The sequence below is a fragment of the Echinops telfairi genome, unplaced genomic scaffold (assembly GCF_000313985.2).
Source record: "Echinops telfairi isolate 266 unplaced genomic scaffold, ASM31398v2 ScPeMD7_2291;HRSCAF=2852, whole genome shotgun sequence".
Classification (NCBI taxonomy): domain Eukaryota; kingdom Metazoa; phylum Chordata; class Mammalia; order Afrosoricida; family Tenrecidae; genus Echinops; species Echinops telfairi.
Window position 1 is genome coordinate 30437825 of NW_022106189.1, and position 19083 is coordinate 30456907.

General features: G+C 57.8%; 1 protein-coding gene across 4 annotated transcripts; it reads left to right on the plus strand.

Annotated features, from left to right (window-relative positions):
• The first annotated feature begins 889 nt into the window (after positions 1–889).
• Positions 890–16906, plus strand: RIPOR1 (RHO family interacting cell polarization regulator 1). 4 transcript variants are annotated; one of them, XM_045293777.1, is made up of 22 exons: positions 890–958; positions 1738–1864; positions 1967–2119; positions 2228–2306; positions 2870–2893; positions 2983–3036; positions 3165–3317; positions 3404–3467; positions 3556–3599; positions 3682–3807; positions 5620–5768; positions 5842–5971; positions 6052–7713; positions 7796–7920; positions 8679–8811; positions 9081–9216; positions 9304–9465; positions 9691–9849; positions 9934–10130; positions 10225–10308; positions 10416–10506; positions 13872–16906. In XM_045293777.1, the coding sequence occupies exons 1-22, from the start codon at positions 940–942 to the stop codon at positions 13886–13888; spliced, it is 3888 nt and encodes a 1295-aa protein (XP_045149712.1). In that variant the 5' UTR covers positions 890–939; the 3' UTR covers positions 13889–16906. The 4 variants fall into 4 exon arrangements, with proteins under 4 accessions (XP_045149712.1, XP_045149713.1, XP_045149710.1 ...); XM_045293778.1 differs by having other exon boundaries at positions 13891–16906; XM_045293775.1 differs by lacking the exon at positions 13872–16906 and adding an exon at positions 10647–11056.
• The last annotated feature ends 2177 nt before the right edge of the window (positions 16907–19083 follow it).

Genomic DNA, 19083 nt, shown 5'->3' on the forward strand with positions numbered 1-19083 from the left:
GGACCTCACAATGAAACTCAAGGATGGGAGGGTTTATGGAGCTGAGGAGTGATCGGTGCCTCTGAGGCAAGAGGGCAAGGTGCCCACTGGACCCTGGGCATGATAGCTTCTGACCAGGTCCGAGCGGAGGCTATTTCAAGAAGAGGTCTTGGGGATGGGAAAGGGCCAACACCAAGGATTCAGGACCTGCTGGGCCCAGGTGGCAGGGGCCAGGGAGGATGGGGGTCCTGGCTTTAGGATGCAGAGGTGGCTCAAGAGGAGGCTCTGGCTGTGTGTGTGTGTGTGGGGAGCTGTTACCAGACAGCACCTCTCTCTGAGCATAGCAGTGAGTGGCATGAGAGGCTGTGGGACCTCTGCCCAGTTCCTTCTCTGCTTCCTTTCAGGGCAGTGGCACGCTATGTGGTGTTCATCCAGCCCCTTCTCTCAGCGCCCCCAGTCTGTCCTTTGTGACCAGAGCCCCAAGCTGCACACAGCCAGCACAGGCCTATCTGCTTAGCACCCCTAGTCCTTCCTCATACCCCCAACCCCACCCCTCTGCCCGCCCCAGGTCTCAGCACTCCTTGGGTTCCTCCTCCAGCACCTACCCTCTGAGCCGAGCCCCCTATTCCTGTTGCTTGCCACCCAGTCCCCACTGAACCCCGCATCCTACTCAGTGACCTATATTCACAACCGTGCTCAATCCTTTAATGCACCCTCCTGACCCCTCTCGTGGGCCGGGCAGGCCTAGGCCCCGGTGTCCCCCTGGCCCGGCCGGTCCCGCCCCATCCCAGCGGGCTGAGTCAGGCGGCAGGAACTGGGCGGGGGGCGGCGCCGGGAGGAGCCGGAGCCCGAGGGCCGTGGGGAGCGAGCGCGTGCCCAGCCGGGGTCTGCAGGGCGCAGCTCCGGGCCGGCGGGGCCGCTGGGATTGAGCGTAGGGCAGGGACTGTCCGGGACCCCACCATGAACGCCAAGAAGAAAGGTAGGACCGGGGTGCGGGGCTGGACTATGGGGCCCAGAGGTGCGGTGCGTGCTTGGCCTGAGCGGAGCGGGGGAAGGGTCGGCGAGAGGGTGGGCCAGGATCCCTTCCCGCACGGCGCGGGGCCGTGACTCAGTTTCCCGTTGGCAGCCTCCGAAAAAGTGGAGGGGGCGGGGCATTTCTCGGCACTGCCCCCCACTCTGGGAATCCCCGGACTGCAGGGCGTCTGTGGGACTCTGGAGTCCCGGAGCCTGGGAACCCCGGGGGCCGGGGGAGGGCAGGGAACCGGCCGTCGCGGGAGGCAGACCTGCACCGGCCGGGCCTGTCCGGCAGCTACGCAGGGATCGGAGCACCTCACCCCGCCCGGTGACCTCCCGGGGTGCGGGCGCCCGGAGCTCGTGGTCCACTTAGGGGGCCAGGAGGAGGCAGGGCTGGGGAGCCTGCCCCGCCCCTGGGTAAACAGGCGCTTCCGCGCATTCTTCGCGCGCCCCGCCCCTTTCCTGCCCCTTCCCAGCCCCGGGAGGGTCCCCTCGCGACACCCCCCTTCCTGCCCTGCGGCAGGCGGAGCCGGCACCGCCGCAGGAAGCGGGGGCTGAGCCGAGGCCACGCTGAGTCTCAGGTCGGGTCGCCCTCCGCCGCCCTGTCATTAGCCAGGCTGGCCGGCCCCACTACACCGCTGTACCAGGCGCCCTGGAAGGCCCTCGGCGGGGCCTGGGGGCCAGGCTGCAGGGACCGGGGCTCAGGAGCCGACTGACACCGGACATTTCCCTCGCCACCCCCAGGGAGTCCCGCGCGGACGCATTCCATGATGTCCCTGTCGGTGCGGCCGCAGCGCCGCCTGCTCAGCGCCAGGGTCAATAGGAGCCAGTCCTTCGCCGGCGTCCTCCGCAGCCACGAGCGAGGGCCCAGGTATGCTCGTGGGGCCAGGAAGCAGCAGGTCGAATGGAGCAGGTAGTGAAGGCTTGGGGGGGTCTCCGACTCGCCCCTTTCTGAGCTCAGCTTCTTCTCCAGGAGTTTTACCGCTTTCAGCCCCCCGGGGCCCCCCCGGAAGCCACCGGCGCTCTCCCGAGTTTCTAGGATGTTCTCCGTGGCACACCCGGCCCCCAAGGTGCCGCAGCCCGAGCGGCTGGACCAAGTGTACGCCGCGCTTAAGAGGGGCCTAACGTGAGCACCTCCCTTTCCACGCACCTTCCCTTCTCCCCACCGCCCGCCCTCCTGGTCAGCCCCCCCTGCCCCCCACCCAGGGCTAACGCTGGTCGCCCTTTCCCCCAGGGCCTACTTGGAAGTGCACCAGCAGGAGCAAGAGAAGCTGCAGGGACAGATCCGGGAGTCCAAGAGGAATTCCCGCCTGGTGAGGGGTGGCCTAGCCTGATGCCTTTTGCCTTTGTGGTATGGGGGGCTGTGCAGAGGCAGCCTGGGTGACCGCAGGACAGTTTTCTGAGACAACAGAGTCCAGGTGTGACTGGGAAAAAGGACATCCGGGGATGCTGAGGGTTCTGCCCATAACTTCTTTGCTGTGCGCACTTCCTGCCTGCCACCCAGGGCCTGTCCACTGGAGCTTCCCAAGGGGTGGGTCCGACTGCGTGGACCTGGGCAGCAGATGACGTCGTAGGTGTACTGAGAGCTGTGGTACACCTGGGCAAGGGTCAGGGCTTCTCAAGAGACACCATGGCTGGGTCTTGAAGCATGAATAGGAGTGTCCTGGCAGAGGGCACCATGCAGGAGGGAGGATGCAGTGGATGGAACCAGGGAAGAAGTGGGGAGGGGGACCTTGGGACCAGATCTGGGACACCAGCACCCACTAAGGGCCAGGTGGGCATAGGGAGGGCACTTGGTCCCTGCTGCCCGGAGGGCTTGTAGGCTGCCGTGTGAGGGACGGGAGCTGTAAGTGTCCCTTGTCATCTTCCCCTGCAGGGCTTCCTGTATGACTTGGACAAGGTGAGTGATTAATGGGGGTATGAGGGGTTGGCTCCTGGGGAAGGAGAGGGCCTAGGGCCTCAAGCACTTCTGACCCCTCTCTTCCCCAGCAAGTCAAGTCCATCGAACGCTTCATGCGACGGCTGGAGTTCCATGCCAGCAAGGTGTGTGTGCAGCCCGGGGGGTGGGTGCGTGGGGTGGAGGGGGGGGGGCCTGTACCACCTGCAAGATGGGGCAGGGTGCTAGGCTTCCAGTCTCTGCCCTCCCCTAATTGCCCTGCTCATCTGCCCAGATCGATGAGCTGTATGAGGCATACTGCGTCCAGCGGCGTCTCCGAGATGGCGCCTCCAACATGGTCCGGGCCTACACCACAGGGTCCCCAGGGAGCCGAGAGGCTCGGGACAGCCTGGCGGAGGCCACTCGAGGGCACCGAGAGTACACGGAGGTGAGGGGTGGCAGAGGCCCAGGGAGTGGCCGAGCTGGTCTGAGCAGAGCTGGTTCTTGATACACACCCTGTCCCCTCCCTCCCAGAGCATGTGTGTGCTGGAGAGCGAGCTGGAAGCCCAGCTGGGCGAGTTCCATCTCCGGATGAAAGGTACCGAGTCTGGGGGGCAGAGAGGGTGCTCCCGAGACCACTCCTGGAATAGCTCATCTGCTTATGTCTGTGTTCCCCACTCCCTCAGGACTCGCCGGCTTTGCCAGACTCTGTGCGGGTGACCAGTATGAGGTATGAGGATGTGCAGGGCGGGACCGGATAGCAGGGTCGCCACTCGGAGCATGGGCTGCTCTCATCCTGCTTGTCCCCTCAGATCTGCATGAAGTATGGGCGGCAGCGCTGGAAACTGCGAGGCCGCATCGAGGGGAGCGGGAAGCAGGTGTGGGACAGTGAGGAAACCATCTTTCTGCCTCTGCTCACCGAATTCCTGTCTATCAAGGTGACGTCCCTGTCCAGGACCCGGCTGCCTGTTAGCTCGGGGAGTACACAAAGTGGTACACAAAGGGATGGTGATTTTCTCATTGTTTCGAGGGCTAGAAGTCCAATTCTGGGTGCCAGCTCTGGGGGTATGCCAGAGGGAACCAGCCTGCAACAATGGAAGGGCCATGGGGTGCAAATGTACAGCAGTAATGAATAAAGATTATAGTAAAGTCATAGAGGATAAGGAAGATAGAAGTGAGTAAAATAAAGGAGTCAGACACATTTTGTGGTAGCATGCTAAACTCAGCTCCTCTTGATGAACCATGTGGAACTGGGAGAAGTGAGAGAGAGCCTTTACTATCTTGGAACATTTATAGGTAGCTTAAGACATGCATATTCAGTAGTTACATGCGTCATTAAGGTGGGCGGTATCTACATTAAGGTCCCTGAGGAAACCTAATACGTGCAGTAGGGGAAGGTACAAAGGGGGGTGGGCATCACGGTGGGAAGAGCAAAAGGATTATGTCTGCTTCTATAGGGAGATATAATCAACCATGTGCTCACTTTAAGGCAGCATGGCTGTTAAGGGGAGAATCTGTGGGAATGATTTTTAAAGCAGGATAATGTACTTGGACTTTACCTCTAACTTACCAGAGTGGAGGCTTTCCTACCGTGGACTACCAGCTTTCCAGATTCCCTCTGTGATCAGTTAGGGACTTTCCTGCTCATTCTATTTTCCTCAGGGTTAGCTTCCCACAGGGGAAGGCTTTCTCTTCGTGTCAGCTATGGTGGAAGGGCCTTGTCTCTTCTGGCAGCTGCTCCTGGGCACTCTGCACCGGGCTTGGCACACAGCTTCCATCATCTCTGCCTTTTTTTTAACGCTTTCGTGTCTCCCAAAAGGAGCCCTGGTAGAGCGATGGGTTAAGCACTGGGCTGCTAACCACAATGCCTGATATTCAGATCCCCCCAGGAGAAAGACAAGGCTCTCTGCTTCTGTATAGATTGGTCGGCTCGGAAATGCTCAGTAAAACGACCATTACCCCTGTCCTACAAATGACTCGAAGGCAGCGGGTTTATTTTTCAGTCTAAGTCTCAGTCACATCCCACACAGATCCTGCTCTGTTAACACAAAACAAACCCCATTTCTAACTGAGCTAACCACAACCACAGATTGAGGAGAGGATTTCCAACATGGATGTGACCCCTTGACCTTCATGAGAGGAGCCCTGGTGCATTGGACTGTGATCCGAAAGGTTGGCAGTTCAAAATCATCAGCAGCTCTGCGGGAGGACAGGGCTTTCTCCTCCTGTAGAACTAGTCTCAGGAACTCACGGGGCCTCAACTCTATGGCAGTGAGCGAGCGTTTGCACCTTTCTGAGGGGAGCCCTGAAGATGCAGCGAGGAACGTTTGAATGAGTCCACCAGCTGCTTCGTGGGCGAACAATGGCAGTTTATTTGGGTTTGGGACCTTCATAACCTTGATATTCTCATGATCCCCATGACCCAAAATGACAAGTCACTGACTTCTGGCCTTCCTCATGATCCTCTGACCTTGAGGTTGCTGGACCTCCTAGGCTTCCCGAAGGCTGTGACCCGGTGAGCTCAGTGAGACTACAAACTCAGATCTCGGATCCACACTCCCAGAGACGGCAAGCCTCTGTGGCACCACATTCTTGAGAATGCCAATCCCTGGATTTCCTCATGACCCCATGCCCCTGTGTGACCACACAACCCTCTTTTAGCTCCTGTGCCCTGAATATTCAGACCTCTGACCTCCCGCTCTCTGATGACCCCAACACACTTATGACCCACTGCTCACTCTTGGCTGCAGGTGACAGAGCTGAAGGGTCTGGCCAACCACGTGACTGTGGGCAGTGTCTCCTGTGAGACCAAGGACCTGTTTGCCGCTCTGCCCCAGGTGGTGGCTGTGGACATCAATGACCTTGGCACCATCAAGCTCAGCCTGGAAGTCATATGGAGGTTGGTGGGGCTGAACGGTTCCAGGGGGTGAGCTGGAGGTGGTGGCACTGGCTAACCGTCCCTTCCTTCTCAGCCCCTTCGACAAGGATGACCAGCCCTCAGCTGCTTCTAGTGTCAACAAGGCCTCCACAGTCAGCAAGCGCTTCTCCACCTACAGCCAGAGCCCACCAGACACGCCCTCCCTCCGGGAGCAGGCCTTCTATGTGAGTCGGAGTCCGTGCCCTGGCCTCAGGACTCCCGGGGGCTCCCGGGGTGGTTCTGAGAGCCCTTTCCTCTCTCCCAGAACATGCTACGGCGGCAGGAAGAGCTGGAGAATGGGACAGCGTGGTCCCTGTCATCCGAGTCTTCCGACGACTCATCCAGCCCACAGCTCTCAGGCACTGCCCGCCATTCTTCAGCCCCCCGGCCCCTGGTGCAGCAACCTGAGCCCCTGCCCATTCAGGTCACCTTCTGCAGGCCTGAGACCCCCACTGGGTTCCTGAGTGAGGAGCGGGCCACGGCCCCACCCCTGGCCAACGGGCAGGCCCTCAGCCGGACCCTGAGTCACATCAGTGAGGCCAGTGTGGACGCTGCTTTGCTGGAGGCCGAGGACCCGAAAAGCACAGACCGACTGCCAAGCCCATGTGCACCCCTAGGTCCCACTCACGGGGCGCACCTTGGTCATGTCTCTCCTGCCCCAGACCCCAGTTATCCTGTCACCATCTCAGCCCTCGGTGCAGGAGGCCCTGTGCACACACTTGCAGACCCTCCTCCACTGGAACAACTACCCCCAGAACCCAAGGCCACCCACCCTGCTTCTGAACAGCCAGGCCCCACCCACACCACAGCGAGCTCCAGTCTGGCCTGCACTACGGCAGGCTCTCCTCACCATGCTGAGGCCTCCCCAGTCACTACTGCAGGCCCAAGCCCCAGGGCCCAGCCTAGCATAGGCCCACCTCACACTACCACAAGCCCCGCCCATAAGCCCAAACTCTCTACCTTAACTTGTACAGGTTCTGTTCAGACTACCACAAGCCCCCCCCACACCTCTGCACGTCCCACACAGACCTCCACAAGCCCGGCCTACCATACTGCAAGTCCCATACAGACTTCCCCAAGCCCCACTTTCACCACAAGTCTCACACAGACCTCCACAAGCCCCACTTTTACCACAAGTCTCACACAGACCTCCACAAGCCCCCCCCACACCACTGCAAGTCCCACACAGACCTCCACAAGCCCCACTTTTACCACAAGTCTCACACAGACCTCCACAAGCCCCTCCCACACCACTGCAAGCCCCACACAGACCTCCACAAGCCCCACTTTTACCACAAGTCTCACACAGACCTCCACAAGCCCCACCCACACCACTGCAAGCCCCACCCATACCAGTCCAACCCAAGCTGGCCCAAACCCAACTCACAAAACCAGAGTATCCAATCACAGCACTACAAATGTTGCACTCGGTGCAATAAACTGTGTCCAGACCTCCACAAGCCCTCCCTGCTCTGCTGCCAGCCCCACCCTGCAATCTAAGAGCCCTTCTACTTCTCCAGATGTTACTGTCTCCAGCCCTACTGGGCACACAGACCCCACCCTCCCAGGTACCAGGTTCCTGCCCTGTGACCTCCCAGCCTCTACCCAGGCTGACCCCATAGCTCCCAATACCTCCTCCGGTCCCACCCTTTCTGCTGGCGAACCTCTTACAAGTCCTGTCCCAGAGCCCAACCTGCAGAACCCAAGCCCCATGCCCTCAACCCTAGCTCCAGCCTCCCAGCATCCAGACCCTAGCCTGGCCACAGCTCCCCAGGCTCCAGTCCCAGAGGCAGCCTGTGAGGCTAGGGACAGGCAGCTGGAGGAGGCCTTGGGGGCTCTAATGGCAGCCCTGGCTGACTACCGTGGCCAGTTCCCCGAGCTGCAGGGCCTGGAGCAGGAGGCAACCCGCCTGGAGAGTCTGCTCATGGTGAGTCAGCTGGGTGGGCTGGGCTGGGGCCCCCTCGAGGCAGCCAGGCAGTGGCAGCAGCTGGCTTCCTCCCCCATCCCAGCAGCAGCAAGGCCTGAGTCGCAGCCGGGCCTCCAGCCTGAGTGTCACCGTGGAGCACGCCCTGGAGAGCTTCAGCTTCCTCCACGAGGATGAGGATGAGGAGGATCACGCTGGCCCTGAAGACAGGTGAGTGAGGGCTCAGGAGAGGTGGGTGGGGCCAGGGAAGGGGTGGAGGACCACGTGAAGGGGGACAGGCCTGTTGGCAGTGCGTCTGTGTGTCCCCATCTGTGAGCACCCTGCCCCTCCTGTCCTTGAAACCCTGTCTCCAAGCCCCTCTGAATCCCCAGTGCTTCTGGCCGCTGCCCTCCTCTCTCCCCTCCTACTCCTCACCTGCCAGCCTCCAGCCCCTCCCTCTCCTGGCCTCACTGCGGACCCACCCCGAGATCAAGCCCTTCCAGTGCCTCCCCATGCATCCTCCCAGCACTGGCCTCCTGCCTCTCGACAGTGCCCCAGCCGGCAACCCCAGCCCCTCTGTTCTCTATCCACCAGCAGTCTTGGCTGCTTCCCAGTTGTGGGCTGGCCGGCCTCTGCCCCCTCTCCTGCTACCCAGGTTACAGCCCCGCCCCTTGCGCACCTTGGGCCTCAGCCTCTTGCAGTCTGCACCGCGCAGACCTTCCGGCCTGCAGCCCTGCTCCTGCCCAGCCCAGCCCCGGTGGTCCTAGCTGGAGGTGGCACAGGGCAGTCTGATTCCAGAGAGCCCCCCCCTCCTGCCACATGCTGGTCCATGCCCTTCCTCCTTCTGGACTTCCTCTGTGAACTTACTCGCTGTCTGTCTTCTGAATGTCATTTGTCCTTTCTTCTTGGGAGGGGGAGCCAATAAAAATATATGTGGTGACCACATGGTAATGCCTGCTCCTGGGATGATCAACCCATTTTTCCCATAGGCCCCCAAGCAGCCCGGAGCCTGGGGCTGAGGACAGCCTAGACTCGCCCAGTGCCCGCCCCCTCAGCACTGGCTGTCCAGCTCTGGACGCTGCCCTGGTCCAGCACCTATACCACTGCAGCCGCCTCCTGCTGGTGAGGCTGGTGGTCTCTCCTCAAGACCCTAGGTGGCCCCTCCCCCACAGGGAGCCCCCAAACTATGATCCTGGCCCTCCACACCTCTGAGATCTTACATCTTACAGTCCCCAGGGCCCTGGCATCTGGCCCTTGAGTGGACCACCACCCATACTCACTCTCTTGCCAGCCTTTCCCAGTGCATGCTGGGACTTGTAGTCCCTGAACCCCACCCTCCCTAAGCCCTCCCCTGGTGACCTCTGAGCAGCTTGACTGTTCATGTTCCCCAGAAACTGGGTACCTTTGGGCCACTGCGCTGCCAGGAGGCGTGGGCACTGGAGCGACTGCTGCGGGAGGCCCGAGTGCTGGAGGTGGTATGCGAGCTCAGCGGGTGTTGGGAGGCCTCTGTGACCTCTGCTCAGGAAGGTAAAGGCCCTGTAGGCTCTGGCATAGACTAAGCCCCTGACTTGCTCAGCCACTGGCCCACCTCCCACACACTCTCACCCCTCACAGTGGTGCGCTTCTCTGCGCCTCGGCCTGGCTTCCTGACCTTCTGGGACCAGTGCACAGAGGGACTGGGCCCCTACATCTGCCCTGTGGAGCGGGTGATCCGCACCTTCTGCAGCCAGCACGGAGCCCGCCTCACCCTGCGCCAGTCAGGGTTACCCGAAGCTGGTGAGCAGGATTCTCCCTGCCCCTGGGCCCCTCCCATCCCAGCTCCCCAGTGAGCGAGGCGTCCGGGGTAGGTCAACCCCACCCCTCACCCCCACAAGCTGGTGGCCAGGGGAAGGGGACAGGGCTGGGGGTAGGGGCCAGAATAGGAATTAGAGAGGGACTCCCAGACCTGAACCTGGGATGGGTGCTCTTTTTCTGGGCCCACCCACACCCTGCCTCTCCCAGTGTGTGCCAAGTTCCTGGAGGATGCCCTGGGGCGGAAGCTGCCCAGGAGGCCACAGCCGGGGCCTGGAGAGCAGCTGACCATCTTCCAGTTTTGGAGTCATGTGGAAACCTTGGACGGCCCCTCCATGGAGGCCTATGTGACTGAGACCGCTGAGGAGGGTGAGCCGTGACCCTGGGCCCTGGATTCCAGAGGGTGGCCCCGAGGGAGTGGGCCAGGACGCAAGCAGCACCCTCTTCCTGCAGTATTACTGGTGCGCAACCTGAACTCGGATGACCAGGCTGTGGTGCTGAAGGCCCTGCGGCTGGCGCCCGAGGGACGGCTGCAGGCAGCGGGGCTGCGGGCCCTCAGCTCCCTGCTGGTCCACGGCAACAACAAGGTCATGGCAGCTGTTAGCACCCAACTCCGGAGCCTGGCGCTGGGCCCTGCCTTCAGAGAGAGGGTAAGGACCGCCCTGTGCTCCCCCGAGGGCCAGGACCAAGGCCCCTGGCTTCCAGCAACAGATGACAGCTAAGTCTGCCCTTCCCCCGACCCAGGCCCTCCTGTCCTTCCTGGACCAGCTGGAAGATGAGGACCCACAGTCACGGGTGGCTGGCTGCCTAGCCCTGGGCTGCATCAAGGTGACCACTGCTAACCCTCTGCCTTTTCCTTGTCCCTCCTGACCTGCACCCCACCCGAGGCCCCTACCTATTGCAGTGGGTCCCTTCAGTGTTCTTTCCCCTGGCAGGCACCTGAGGGTATTGAGCCCTTGGTATACCTGTGCCAAACAGACATGGAGGCCGTGCGGGAAGCTGCCCGGCAGAGCCTGCAACAGTGTGGTAAGGCAGGAGGGCGGGATCTGGGCCAAGCTGACTTCTAGGGACATCCTAGTCAGTGAGAAGAAGGGTGGGAGGAAGGGGGACCAAGGGTGACAGGACTGGGACCTGAGGCTACTTCTGACCCCATCTCACCGTGGCAGGGGAAGAGGGGCAGTCCGCCCATCGCCGGCTGGAGGAGTCACTCGACGCCCTGCCCCGCATCTTCGGGCCTGGCAGCATGGCCAGCACAGCATTCTAACGACCCCCAGATTCCCAGCACCCCTGCCCTATGTTCAGGGCTCGCCAGGCACTGGCAGGGAGGGTGAGGGCTGGCTCTGGACACCCCGCCCCCCGATACATTTCCACGAAAAGCTAATATATTCTGTTCCCCTTGGGGCTGGCAGAGTCAGTGCCTGCAGTCAAGTGCCTCCCAGCCTAGACTCAGCATCCCCCTGGCCACAAATCAGTGTTCGGAGCCTGGTCACTCTGCCGCTGTCCCCCACGTCCCTTGGTTTTGTATATTATTTACAGAGTTTTACAGAAAATTAAAAAAAGCATTATGCCTTTCCTACACGGCCTGGCCTGGTGTTGGTGTGTGTGGCCCCTCTGGCTGTGGCCCTGCCCACACAGCGTGTCCACACTGTGGCTGGGACAACAGCCTGTGCATCTGCCCTGGACATCTGGTGGGAAGAGCCCAGAGGTGAGAGCAGGGCATGGAGCAGACAGCACTGGGCCGGCAGTGGTGCTGGAGGGGCTCAGGTGAGAGGCCAAAGGGTGCCTGTGACAGGGCCACGTAGCACAGTGGAGTGCTTGGCCACCAGGGGGCAGCAGAGCCCAGTCAAGAGATGCCAAGTTTCCAGGTCAGTTTCCCAGCCCAGGATGCCTCCAAGAGGCAGTTGGGAGCCTCTTGAGGGCTGGGTGGCAAGAGTCAAGATCCTGGCAGAGGGTAAGAGCTGGGGCCTGGGAGGCAGGAGACCCGGATGGCTGCCCTGTGACCCTGACAGCAAGCCCTACCTTCCCAGAGCCTGCCTCTCCATCTGTCATAACAAACCCCACTGACCCCTGGTAGCCACAAAGCCAGCATGCCACCCCGAGGGGATTCAGGGAGCAGCCCCCACTCTGTACCTTCCCCAATCCCACCATGACTGGGCTGCAGGTATGTGAACTCCAGATAGTGAGGAGCTCTGGGTAGGGCAGGGCCCCAAGGTGCCAGACCTGTCCGGAGACCTCCAACCCATACTCCTCTCCCTCCAGAAGCTAGAGTGAATGCATAGCAGCCCCTCACACCACCACCCCCCCACCCCCGCCCCCGGACCCGTGCTGTGGCCATAGTACATGACAACACACAGGATCTCAAATGGGGCAGGTGTCCCTGCATCTCAGAATGAGCCTGTGAGGTGCCAGCAGTCTCCCCTGGGGTGGTGTGGGAGGAGCCTCTGCCCCTGCGTGTTGAGCTGTGTACAAAGGTTTGACTGGCGCCCGCCCCACCTGCTGGGGAAGCCAAGCCAAACAGAAAAACGGCAACAGGAAGACACACAGGAAACACCTGTGTGTGGATGCAGGTGGCTCATTCCAGGCGGGGTGGGGGTGGGGGTGGAGGCAGGCAGAGACCCTGGGCACATGGTGCAGCTCGGTGCACTCTCATTAGCTACACCCGGTGGCCTGGGAAGCAGTGCCACTCCTTAGCTTCTCGGTGGCTAGCTGGGCAGCTAGGTGGGAGTGGGGGAAGACCAGTAATCGAGACCAACGCAGCACCCTGAAACGGCCACAGCTGGGCCTGCGCCAAAGACCTCTGTAGGCCCACAAGAGGGAACTGGCTGTGTGGTGGACGTACAGGGTGACATGGCCAGCACGAGCTCCCAGCTCAACCCACAGGAGAGGACCAGGGCTAGAGAAGACATGAAGCATAGAAAAATGCCCCCAGCCCAGCCAGGGGTCAGCAGCAGCTGTCACGGGGAACCTGAATAACCCATTCCCCAACACCAGGCAAGGACAAGGCCCAGGCCCTAGCTGCCCCATACAAGGAGGGCCCTGAGGCTGCCACCTGGTGGCCAGCTCTAGCAGAGGGCAGCTGAGTGGGCCAAGGTTGTTGGGCACCAGGCCTTAGGTACTGTGAGTATAGCCAGGTGGAGTTGAAGGCCTGGCAAGGAAAGGACATGGACACTCAGGTCTTTGCCCAGTCAAGCCTACCTAGCACAGAGCAGGGCACATCAGTGCCAGGGCAGCCACTTGGCCTTCTCTCTGTAGCTGCTAGTCAGGCTAGATGCACTTGCCTCGGCCCAGGAGAGGCATTGGAGGGCAGGAAGAATACCGTCCTTCCTCCTGTACATGCATGTGCACACAGGTGTCTCGCACAGGTCTTCACGCAGAACAAAGCAGCTCCGCAGCGCCGCCCCTTCTGTTGGGCAGGATTGGGTGGAGGCAGGGGAGCAGGCACCGTCCCTGTGGCTCAGACTCAGGAGAGTCTGGAGCCTGGTGAACCAAGTGCTGGGAAGCTGATGTGGACACTATGCCAGCTTCTGTGAGGGGATGTGGGAGTGGGCTTCTAAGGCCTGTGGCACCCCAAGATGCTCCCTACCAATCAGATCCACTGAGGTCACAGTCATCCCCTGGCCATTGTCTTCAGCCAGAAAACTCATTCTCACATACAACACACGAGGGTCAGGCTGAGGTAGTGCAGGCTGCAATTTATTGTCTTGGCCACCACTGGGGCTTCCTCCCACTCCCCCTCCTGCCGTTTTCTCACCCCTCCGTCTTACCTTTCCTGCCATCCCCCACTCTTCCATGTGTATCCCAAGCTGCAGGGAACAAAAAAGAATGGGAGAAAAGACATGTTTGTGAAGGCGAGCGGCAGATGGGTTGGCATGTGGGGACAGGAAGCTGCTTTGTCTCCCCCACAGAGCGGGGGTGTCTGCCTGGTGTGGTTCTGTACCTAGTGTGTGGGTATAATTTGCTGAACCCCAAGCGTATGGGAGGCTCCCTCCTTTCCCCATATCATCCCCAAGACAGCAGTAACCCTGGGATGTCCAGTGCCGGCCTGCATCCCTGTGGGCACCGAGGTCTGAGCAAGGCATGCTCTAAGCCTGCCTGACGCAGGCGGGTGAGTTTGGGAACGATTCAGGGCTGTAGATGAATAGCTCAGAAAGTAGGATCTATGCTCTGAAACTAAGACTGGCATTGGCCTGCAGGGAAAGGGCCCCATTTCAGAAGGCTGCAATTGGGTGGTGGCCATTCGTCTTGACGTTGAGGTCAAGAATCAAGTTTCAATTGTCTCTGAATCCACCCAGGGCTGGTGGGCACTCAGTAAGCACTTTTGGACAGTGGCTGAGTACACAGGTGAATTGCTATGACCAATAGTTTCCAACCATCTACGTGTCTCCTGACAGCCTTCTCCTCTTCCTAAAGCATCCTCTTAAAAGTCACGCCACAGGATTCTGCTTTTGAAGCACGTGACAGCCATCCTCTGCTGAGGGGTATGTACATGATTCACACGGCTTGCTCCTCAGCTCCAGACCCTTCTACCGAACTACTGACTGGACACCTTCTTCTGAGGGCGCTACGTGCCTCCACCTCAACAGACTCCAAGCTGAACTCAACATCCTCCCGACACCTGTGCCTCTTCCAGGGCTGTAGGATTTACCAACTACCCTGGGCCTGAGCCCTGCAACTGGACCTCAGCCTCCAGTCTTTCCTCCAGTCTCTTCCGTCAGGCCATCAGCCATCCTCTCAATGACGCCCCCCAATCTTTCTACAGTCCCCACTTCCCTCCATCCCCATGGGCATCACTCCAGTTTGGGATGTGTTGACATTTTGCCTGGACACGAAAATGACTTCCTCACAGGCTCCTTGCCTCGACTCTTGCTCCTGTGTGATCCATTCTTGGTACGGTGATCTTCAAAACACACACCTGCTAGTACTACAGGCTCTCTCTCCCCTTAGAGAAAATTCCAGCTCCCTCAGGCTGGCTCACAAAGGCTCCTCTGAGTCTCTGACCAAGCCCAGCTTCATTTCTGCTACCCGGTTTCTCACTCTGTCCTTGAGCGAGCAGAATCCCCACCCTCACACAGCCCAATGAGCGTCAGTAGACACCACACATTTCTTCCCGAAGTAGTCACACCGTGCTCCTGTTGCAGAAGCCCTGCACTTCCCCAGTGTTAGTACCAAGCACACCCACTGCAATTGTTATTTACTGTGCACACTACAATGCGGACGGCTCTATACATATACAGCTGCCCCTTCCACTCAGGTCTGGGGAAACTGATGGGGTTCTTCCCTTGAAGAGCATGGTTCAGGTTAGTTTTTTCTTTTAAAAGTTTTACTGAGATAAAATAGAGGTACCGTGTGATTGACCACTTAACAGTATGCAATTCAAAGGCATGTAGCGTATCCACGCAAGACTTGTACAGGCATCTTCATATGAACTCTAGAATCCTTTTGTGAACCTCCCTCCAAAGTATCACACATGCCTTAGTCGTCACCCCTCCATCCCTCTGTTCTCCACTTCCTCACCACAGCCCTGGGCAACTGCTGGTCTCCTTTAGCTCTGTAGTCATCCGTTCTGCTAACGTTCATGAGGGCAAGTCTAGCCTTTCCAACTCAAGTCTAAGGCACTGAGGGCCGAGGTCACCATCTCTTCAGTATTAGCTAGCCTGATGCGCAGACTAAGGCCCTAGGCAATGACTCAGGATATGTAGATTCATTTCCCACCTCAAATACCTCTGGCTGCCCAAGTACCTGAAAATTTCCCATTTTAGTCTTCCTTTTGGGTTAAGGCAGAGTTTTCAACTTTGATTTAGAAGCAGAAACCTCTCTGATCCCCTAAAATTGGGAGATATGGGGGATTGGGGAGCAGAGCTTGCCTGATAAGCCTACCTTTCACCTCTGTGCTACGCATCACACCCAGCAAAACCTTAAATATGGAAGGGCTACCTAATAGTGGGGCTCGGAAGAGGCAGGGTGGGGCTGAGGAGCAATCAGTGTTGCCATCAAGTTGCTGGACAATGCTGAGCAAGTCCCTTCATCTTTGAAGTTTAGGACAGAACTGGGCCTAGATGCACCCAGGGAAGCTGTGAGCATCGATGGGAAGGGCAGGCTGAAGGCGTTTTGCAACATGAAAAGTGGACCAATGAGATGGGCGATTACAAGGTGCTCGGTGCAGGCCTTACCAATGCAAGGAAGAACACACAGGACAAAACTAACCTACCTTCCTTCGTGAATGTGCCGAGGAGTGTCCTTTGACTTGAGAGAGCGGTAACTGGAGCTGAAAGGTAAAAAGAAATTTGGCTTTTCCAGAGGCCTCAAAAGAGCAGACAGCAATTTGAAAAATAAAGTCTGTAGTCTGGGCAGGAGATGATGTAGAAGGGCAAGTCTTTCAAGTGTTAGGAGCTGATGCTGGTAGACATTGGCGTCTTTAGCTTTCCAGGCGTCTTACAAAGCTGCTGTTGTTTTTAAAATAAAGTTTTAGGTCACTCCTCTACATCCTAGTCCAGTGGTGTGGGGCAACTTGCTGGTCCCTCAACACACTTGAGTACTTGGATGTCCTCGATTGTGGCGCTTCACCTGACATGCCTTTGCCTCTCTTGCTAACGATGTCCTGCTCCTTTAGGACCCAGCTCCAATGAGACACGGCTAGCCAGGAGTCAGACTCGACAGCAGTGGGATTTTTGGTTTTGGGTGTGAGTACAGATTAGAAAGGAATTCTAAAAAGTGTTTTAGTATCCCACAGAAAGGCAAGAAAAATAAAACAAAAACCAGAATAAACAGGAAGCCAAAAAAGAGAGGCAGGTTTATGCTCTAATATTTCAATAATTATACTAACCAGTGGAAGTTGACAGATTGGGGGTGGGGTGGGGGTAAGACCCAACTCTATATGAGAGGGCTTCCAAAAGTTCATGAAAAACTGGAATTGAAAGAGAATGGGATTTTCCCACAAACTTTTTGAAGTGTCTTCTTACATACTATCTACAATGTAACAATATGGATGTTTACTCTTCAAGATAAGAAAGGTCAATAATCGCTGGAGGTAAAGTTCTAAAGAGTGTAAACAGATTGACAATCTCAGGAAGAAAAAGCAGCTAAGCAATTTACCAATCAGTTTTGCTATTCCTTGTTATAGCAAGGACGGTGTTAAGTCAGGGTAGAGGGGTGGGAGCAGGTGTGTGTGTGAAAAAGGCAAAATGCAAATATCCCAGAGTTCTCTGGTAATTTCCCTCCAAGTTTCCCTTTTTGAAAAAAGGATTGAGTCCTAACATACATAAAGAACAAATGGCAGTTTGGTTTATAAAAGACAGCGATAACACTTTCAATTTTCAAAGACTTGCTACATTTCTAGCAGGGTGTCTAATCGCTTAAGGCAGTGGTTCTCAACCTTCCTAATGCCGCGACCCTTTAACACAGTTCAGTGCTACTTCATAACTGTAATTTTGCTACTGTTAAGAATCATAATGTAAATATCTGATATGCAGAATGTTTTCATTGTTACAAATTGAACATAATTAAAGTATAGTGGTTAATCACAAAGCAATATGTACGGTAATTATACAGTGTGAAATATTTATGTGTTTTCCTATAGTCTTAGGCGACTCCTGTGAAAGGCTTGTTTGACCCTCAAAGGGGTCGCCACCCACAGGTTGAGAATTGCTGGCTTATGGCAAGTACCTGGGATAAGGAGTCTGAAAAACTTGGGTACTTGTGTTGAGCAGCCTATTTCTTTTCTTCATGCCTGCTCCCCAGCAGCTGAATGTTGCTGGAGAAAAACCACACAATAAAAAAAAAACCACCAACCACCACACAATCGGATCAAGTGGTCTACCTTTAAACTCACGATAAAACCTTGAATGAGCACCAATGCCAAGACAGTCCTGCTAGGTTTGCACAGTAAACTTGCTTTCCTTCTCCCCAGCATTTGCATGACTTCTTCACTCCTGTTACCTTGCAACAATGGGCATCCTAAGTCATATCCCCTCAATCCTATTCACATGCTGGGGATCCTACTTTCTCAAACCCTTCTGTGGATTTCACCCCCGGGTGGAGCCTTCTCCTATCTGCATCACCTTCTATTCATTCTAAACAGCACATGAGCCTGCTCTAGAACCCTATCATCTTCTAACAGCCCCCCACCCCCACTCGACTCCAGGAGCTGCTCTTCCCAGAAAAACTTGTCTCAAGTTGCCTTCATGAGCTGGCTCTGTTTCTTCACTTTCCTGTTCATGCTTCGACCCACCTGAGCCACCACTCAACTGACCCAAAGGAATCAAGCCAACGTCATTCATATCCTGCAGTGACCTCCAAAGCGAGCAATAGCCCTAGACACAGCCGGCCACTCCTGAAAGACTGTCCTTAGATGCCATAACTCTTGGATTTTCTTCAACCTTCCTGGCCGATCTCTTGGTCTGTTTCCATTACCTGCGATCTCAATACTGGAGCGCCCCAGGAGTGGGTCCCCAAGTCACATCAGAAATGGGCAGCTTATATGGGATTGCTTTAATCAGCTCATACAATTTAATAGCATCTGCTTTGTCTGGCATCACCTCGATCGCAACTCATAGCACTCTATAGGGCTCGGTAAGACTGCCCCATGGAAGTTTTCTTTAGGCTTCCCGTGTGGCTGGCGGGTTTGGTTAGCAGTCGTCCGTCTAACCAACCACACTACGCTAGGACCATCTAAAAACTTGGACATGCATTTTAAAAAGCGAGAGGGAGACTCCTAAAGACCTGTCGGTATTGGACGGGCATTATCAAACAGCTGACTGGAGTAAAGGCTGCTTCGTGACGCGGGGTCCGCTTGATAGCCGTGAAGGGAGTTGGGAATCAGATCCCAGAGTTGGGAAAGGGCTCTTCACCTTCCAGTCAATCCTTGGTCACCGTTTGCGCAGGAGGGCCCGCTTAGAGTCCGCAGGGGCACCCTGGGGAGAGGGAGGAGCAGACGCCCTAAGCTCCGCCCACCAAAAAAATCCTTGAACACCTCATAAGCAAAGACAAGGAATTCACGTTTGAAAATAATAGAATGACACCGCACCGAATAGAGAAAGTCCTCCCAGCAAAAGACGACCTTGGTCCTGTAAAGGCCATCAAAGTCTGGTATTCCGCCGGACTCGCTGGGCTGTGGGCCAGAATGGAGGCGGCCTGGATCCACGTCCTGGAGCCGGGTTGTGGAAGGGCCGCTTACCAGGCCAGAACACTAGAAACCGCTGGACAAGGACAGTCCCCGCCGCCGTGGCGCTCGGAGGCTGTGGACTCCGCGGCTGTGCAGCTGGGAGCGTGCAGGCGGCTGGCTGAGTCTTACTCGGTGCCTGCCCGAGACGCGGCGTCCGGAGGCCGGGTCCGGCCCGGCCGGGGCGGGCCCTGGAGCCGCCTCGGCCCCACGGTCCGGCTTCGCGTGCCCTTCCTCTCCCCCGGCGTGCCCGTGCCGCAGCCAGGAAACCCGGCTGAGCGCGCCCAAGATCCGGCAGGCGCCCCGGAAAACCCCGCCCAGCGGGAGCCCGGATGCGGCGGCGCCCGCGGAGCCCACGCGCGACGGACGAGGGCGCGGGAGGGCGCGTGCGGCGTGACGCGGCCCGTGACGCCATCGCGCCCGCTTTTGAAAGTTGGCGCCCGGGG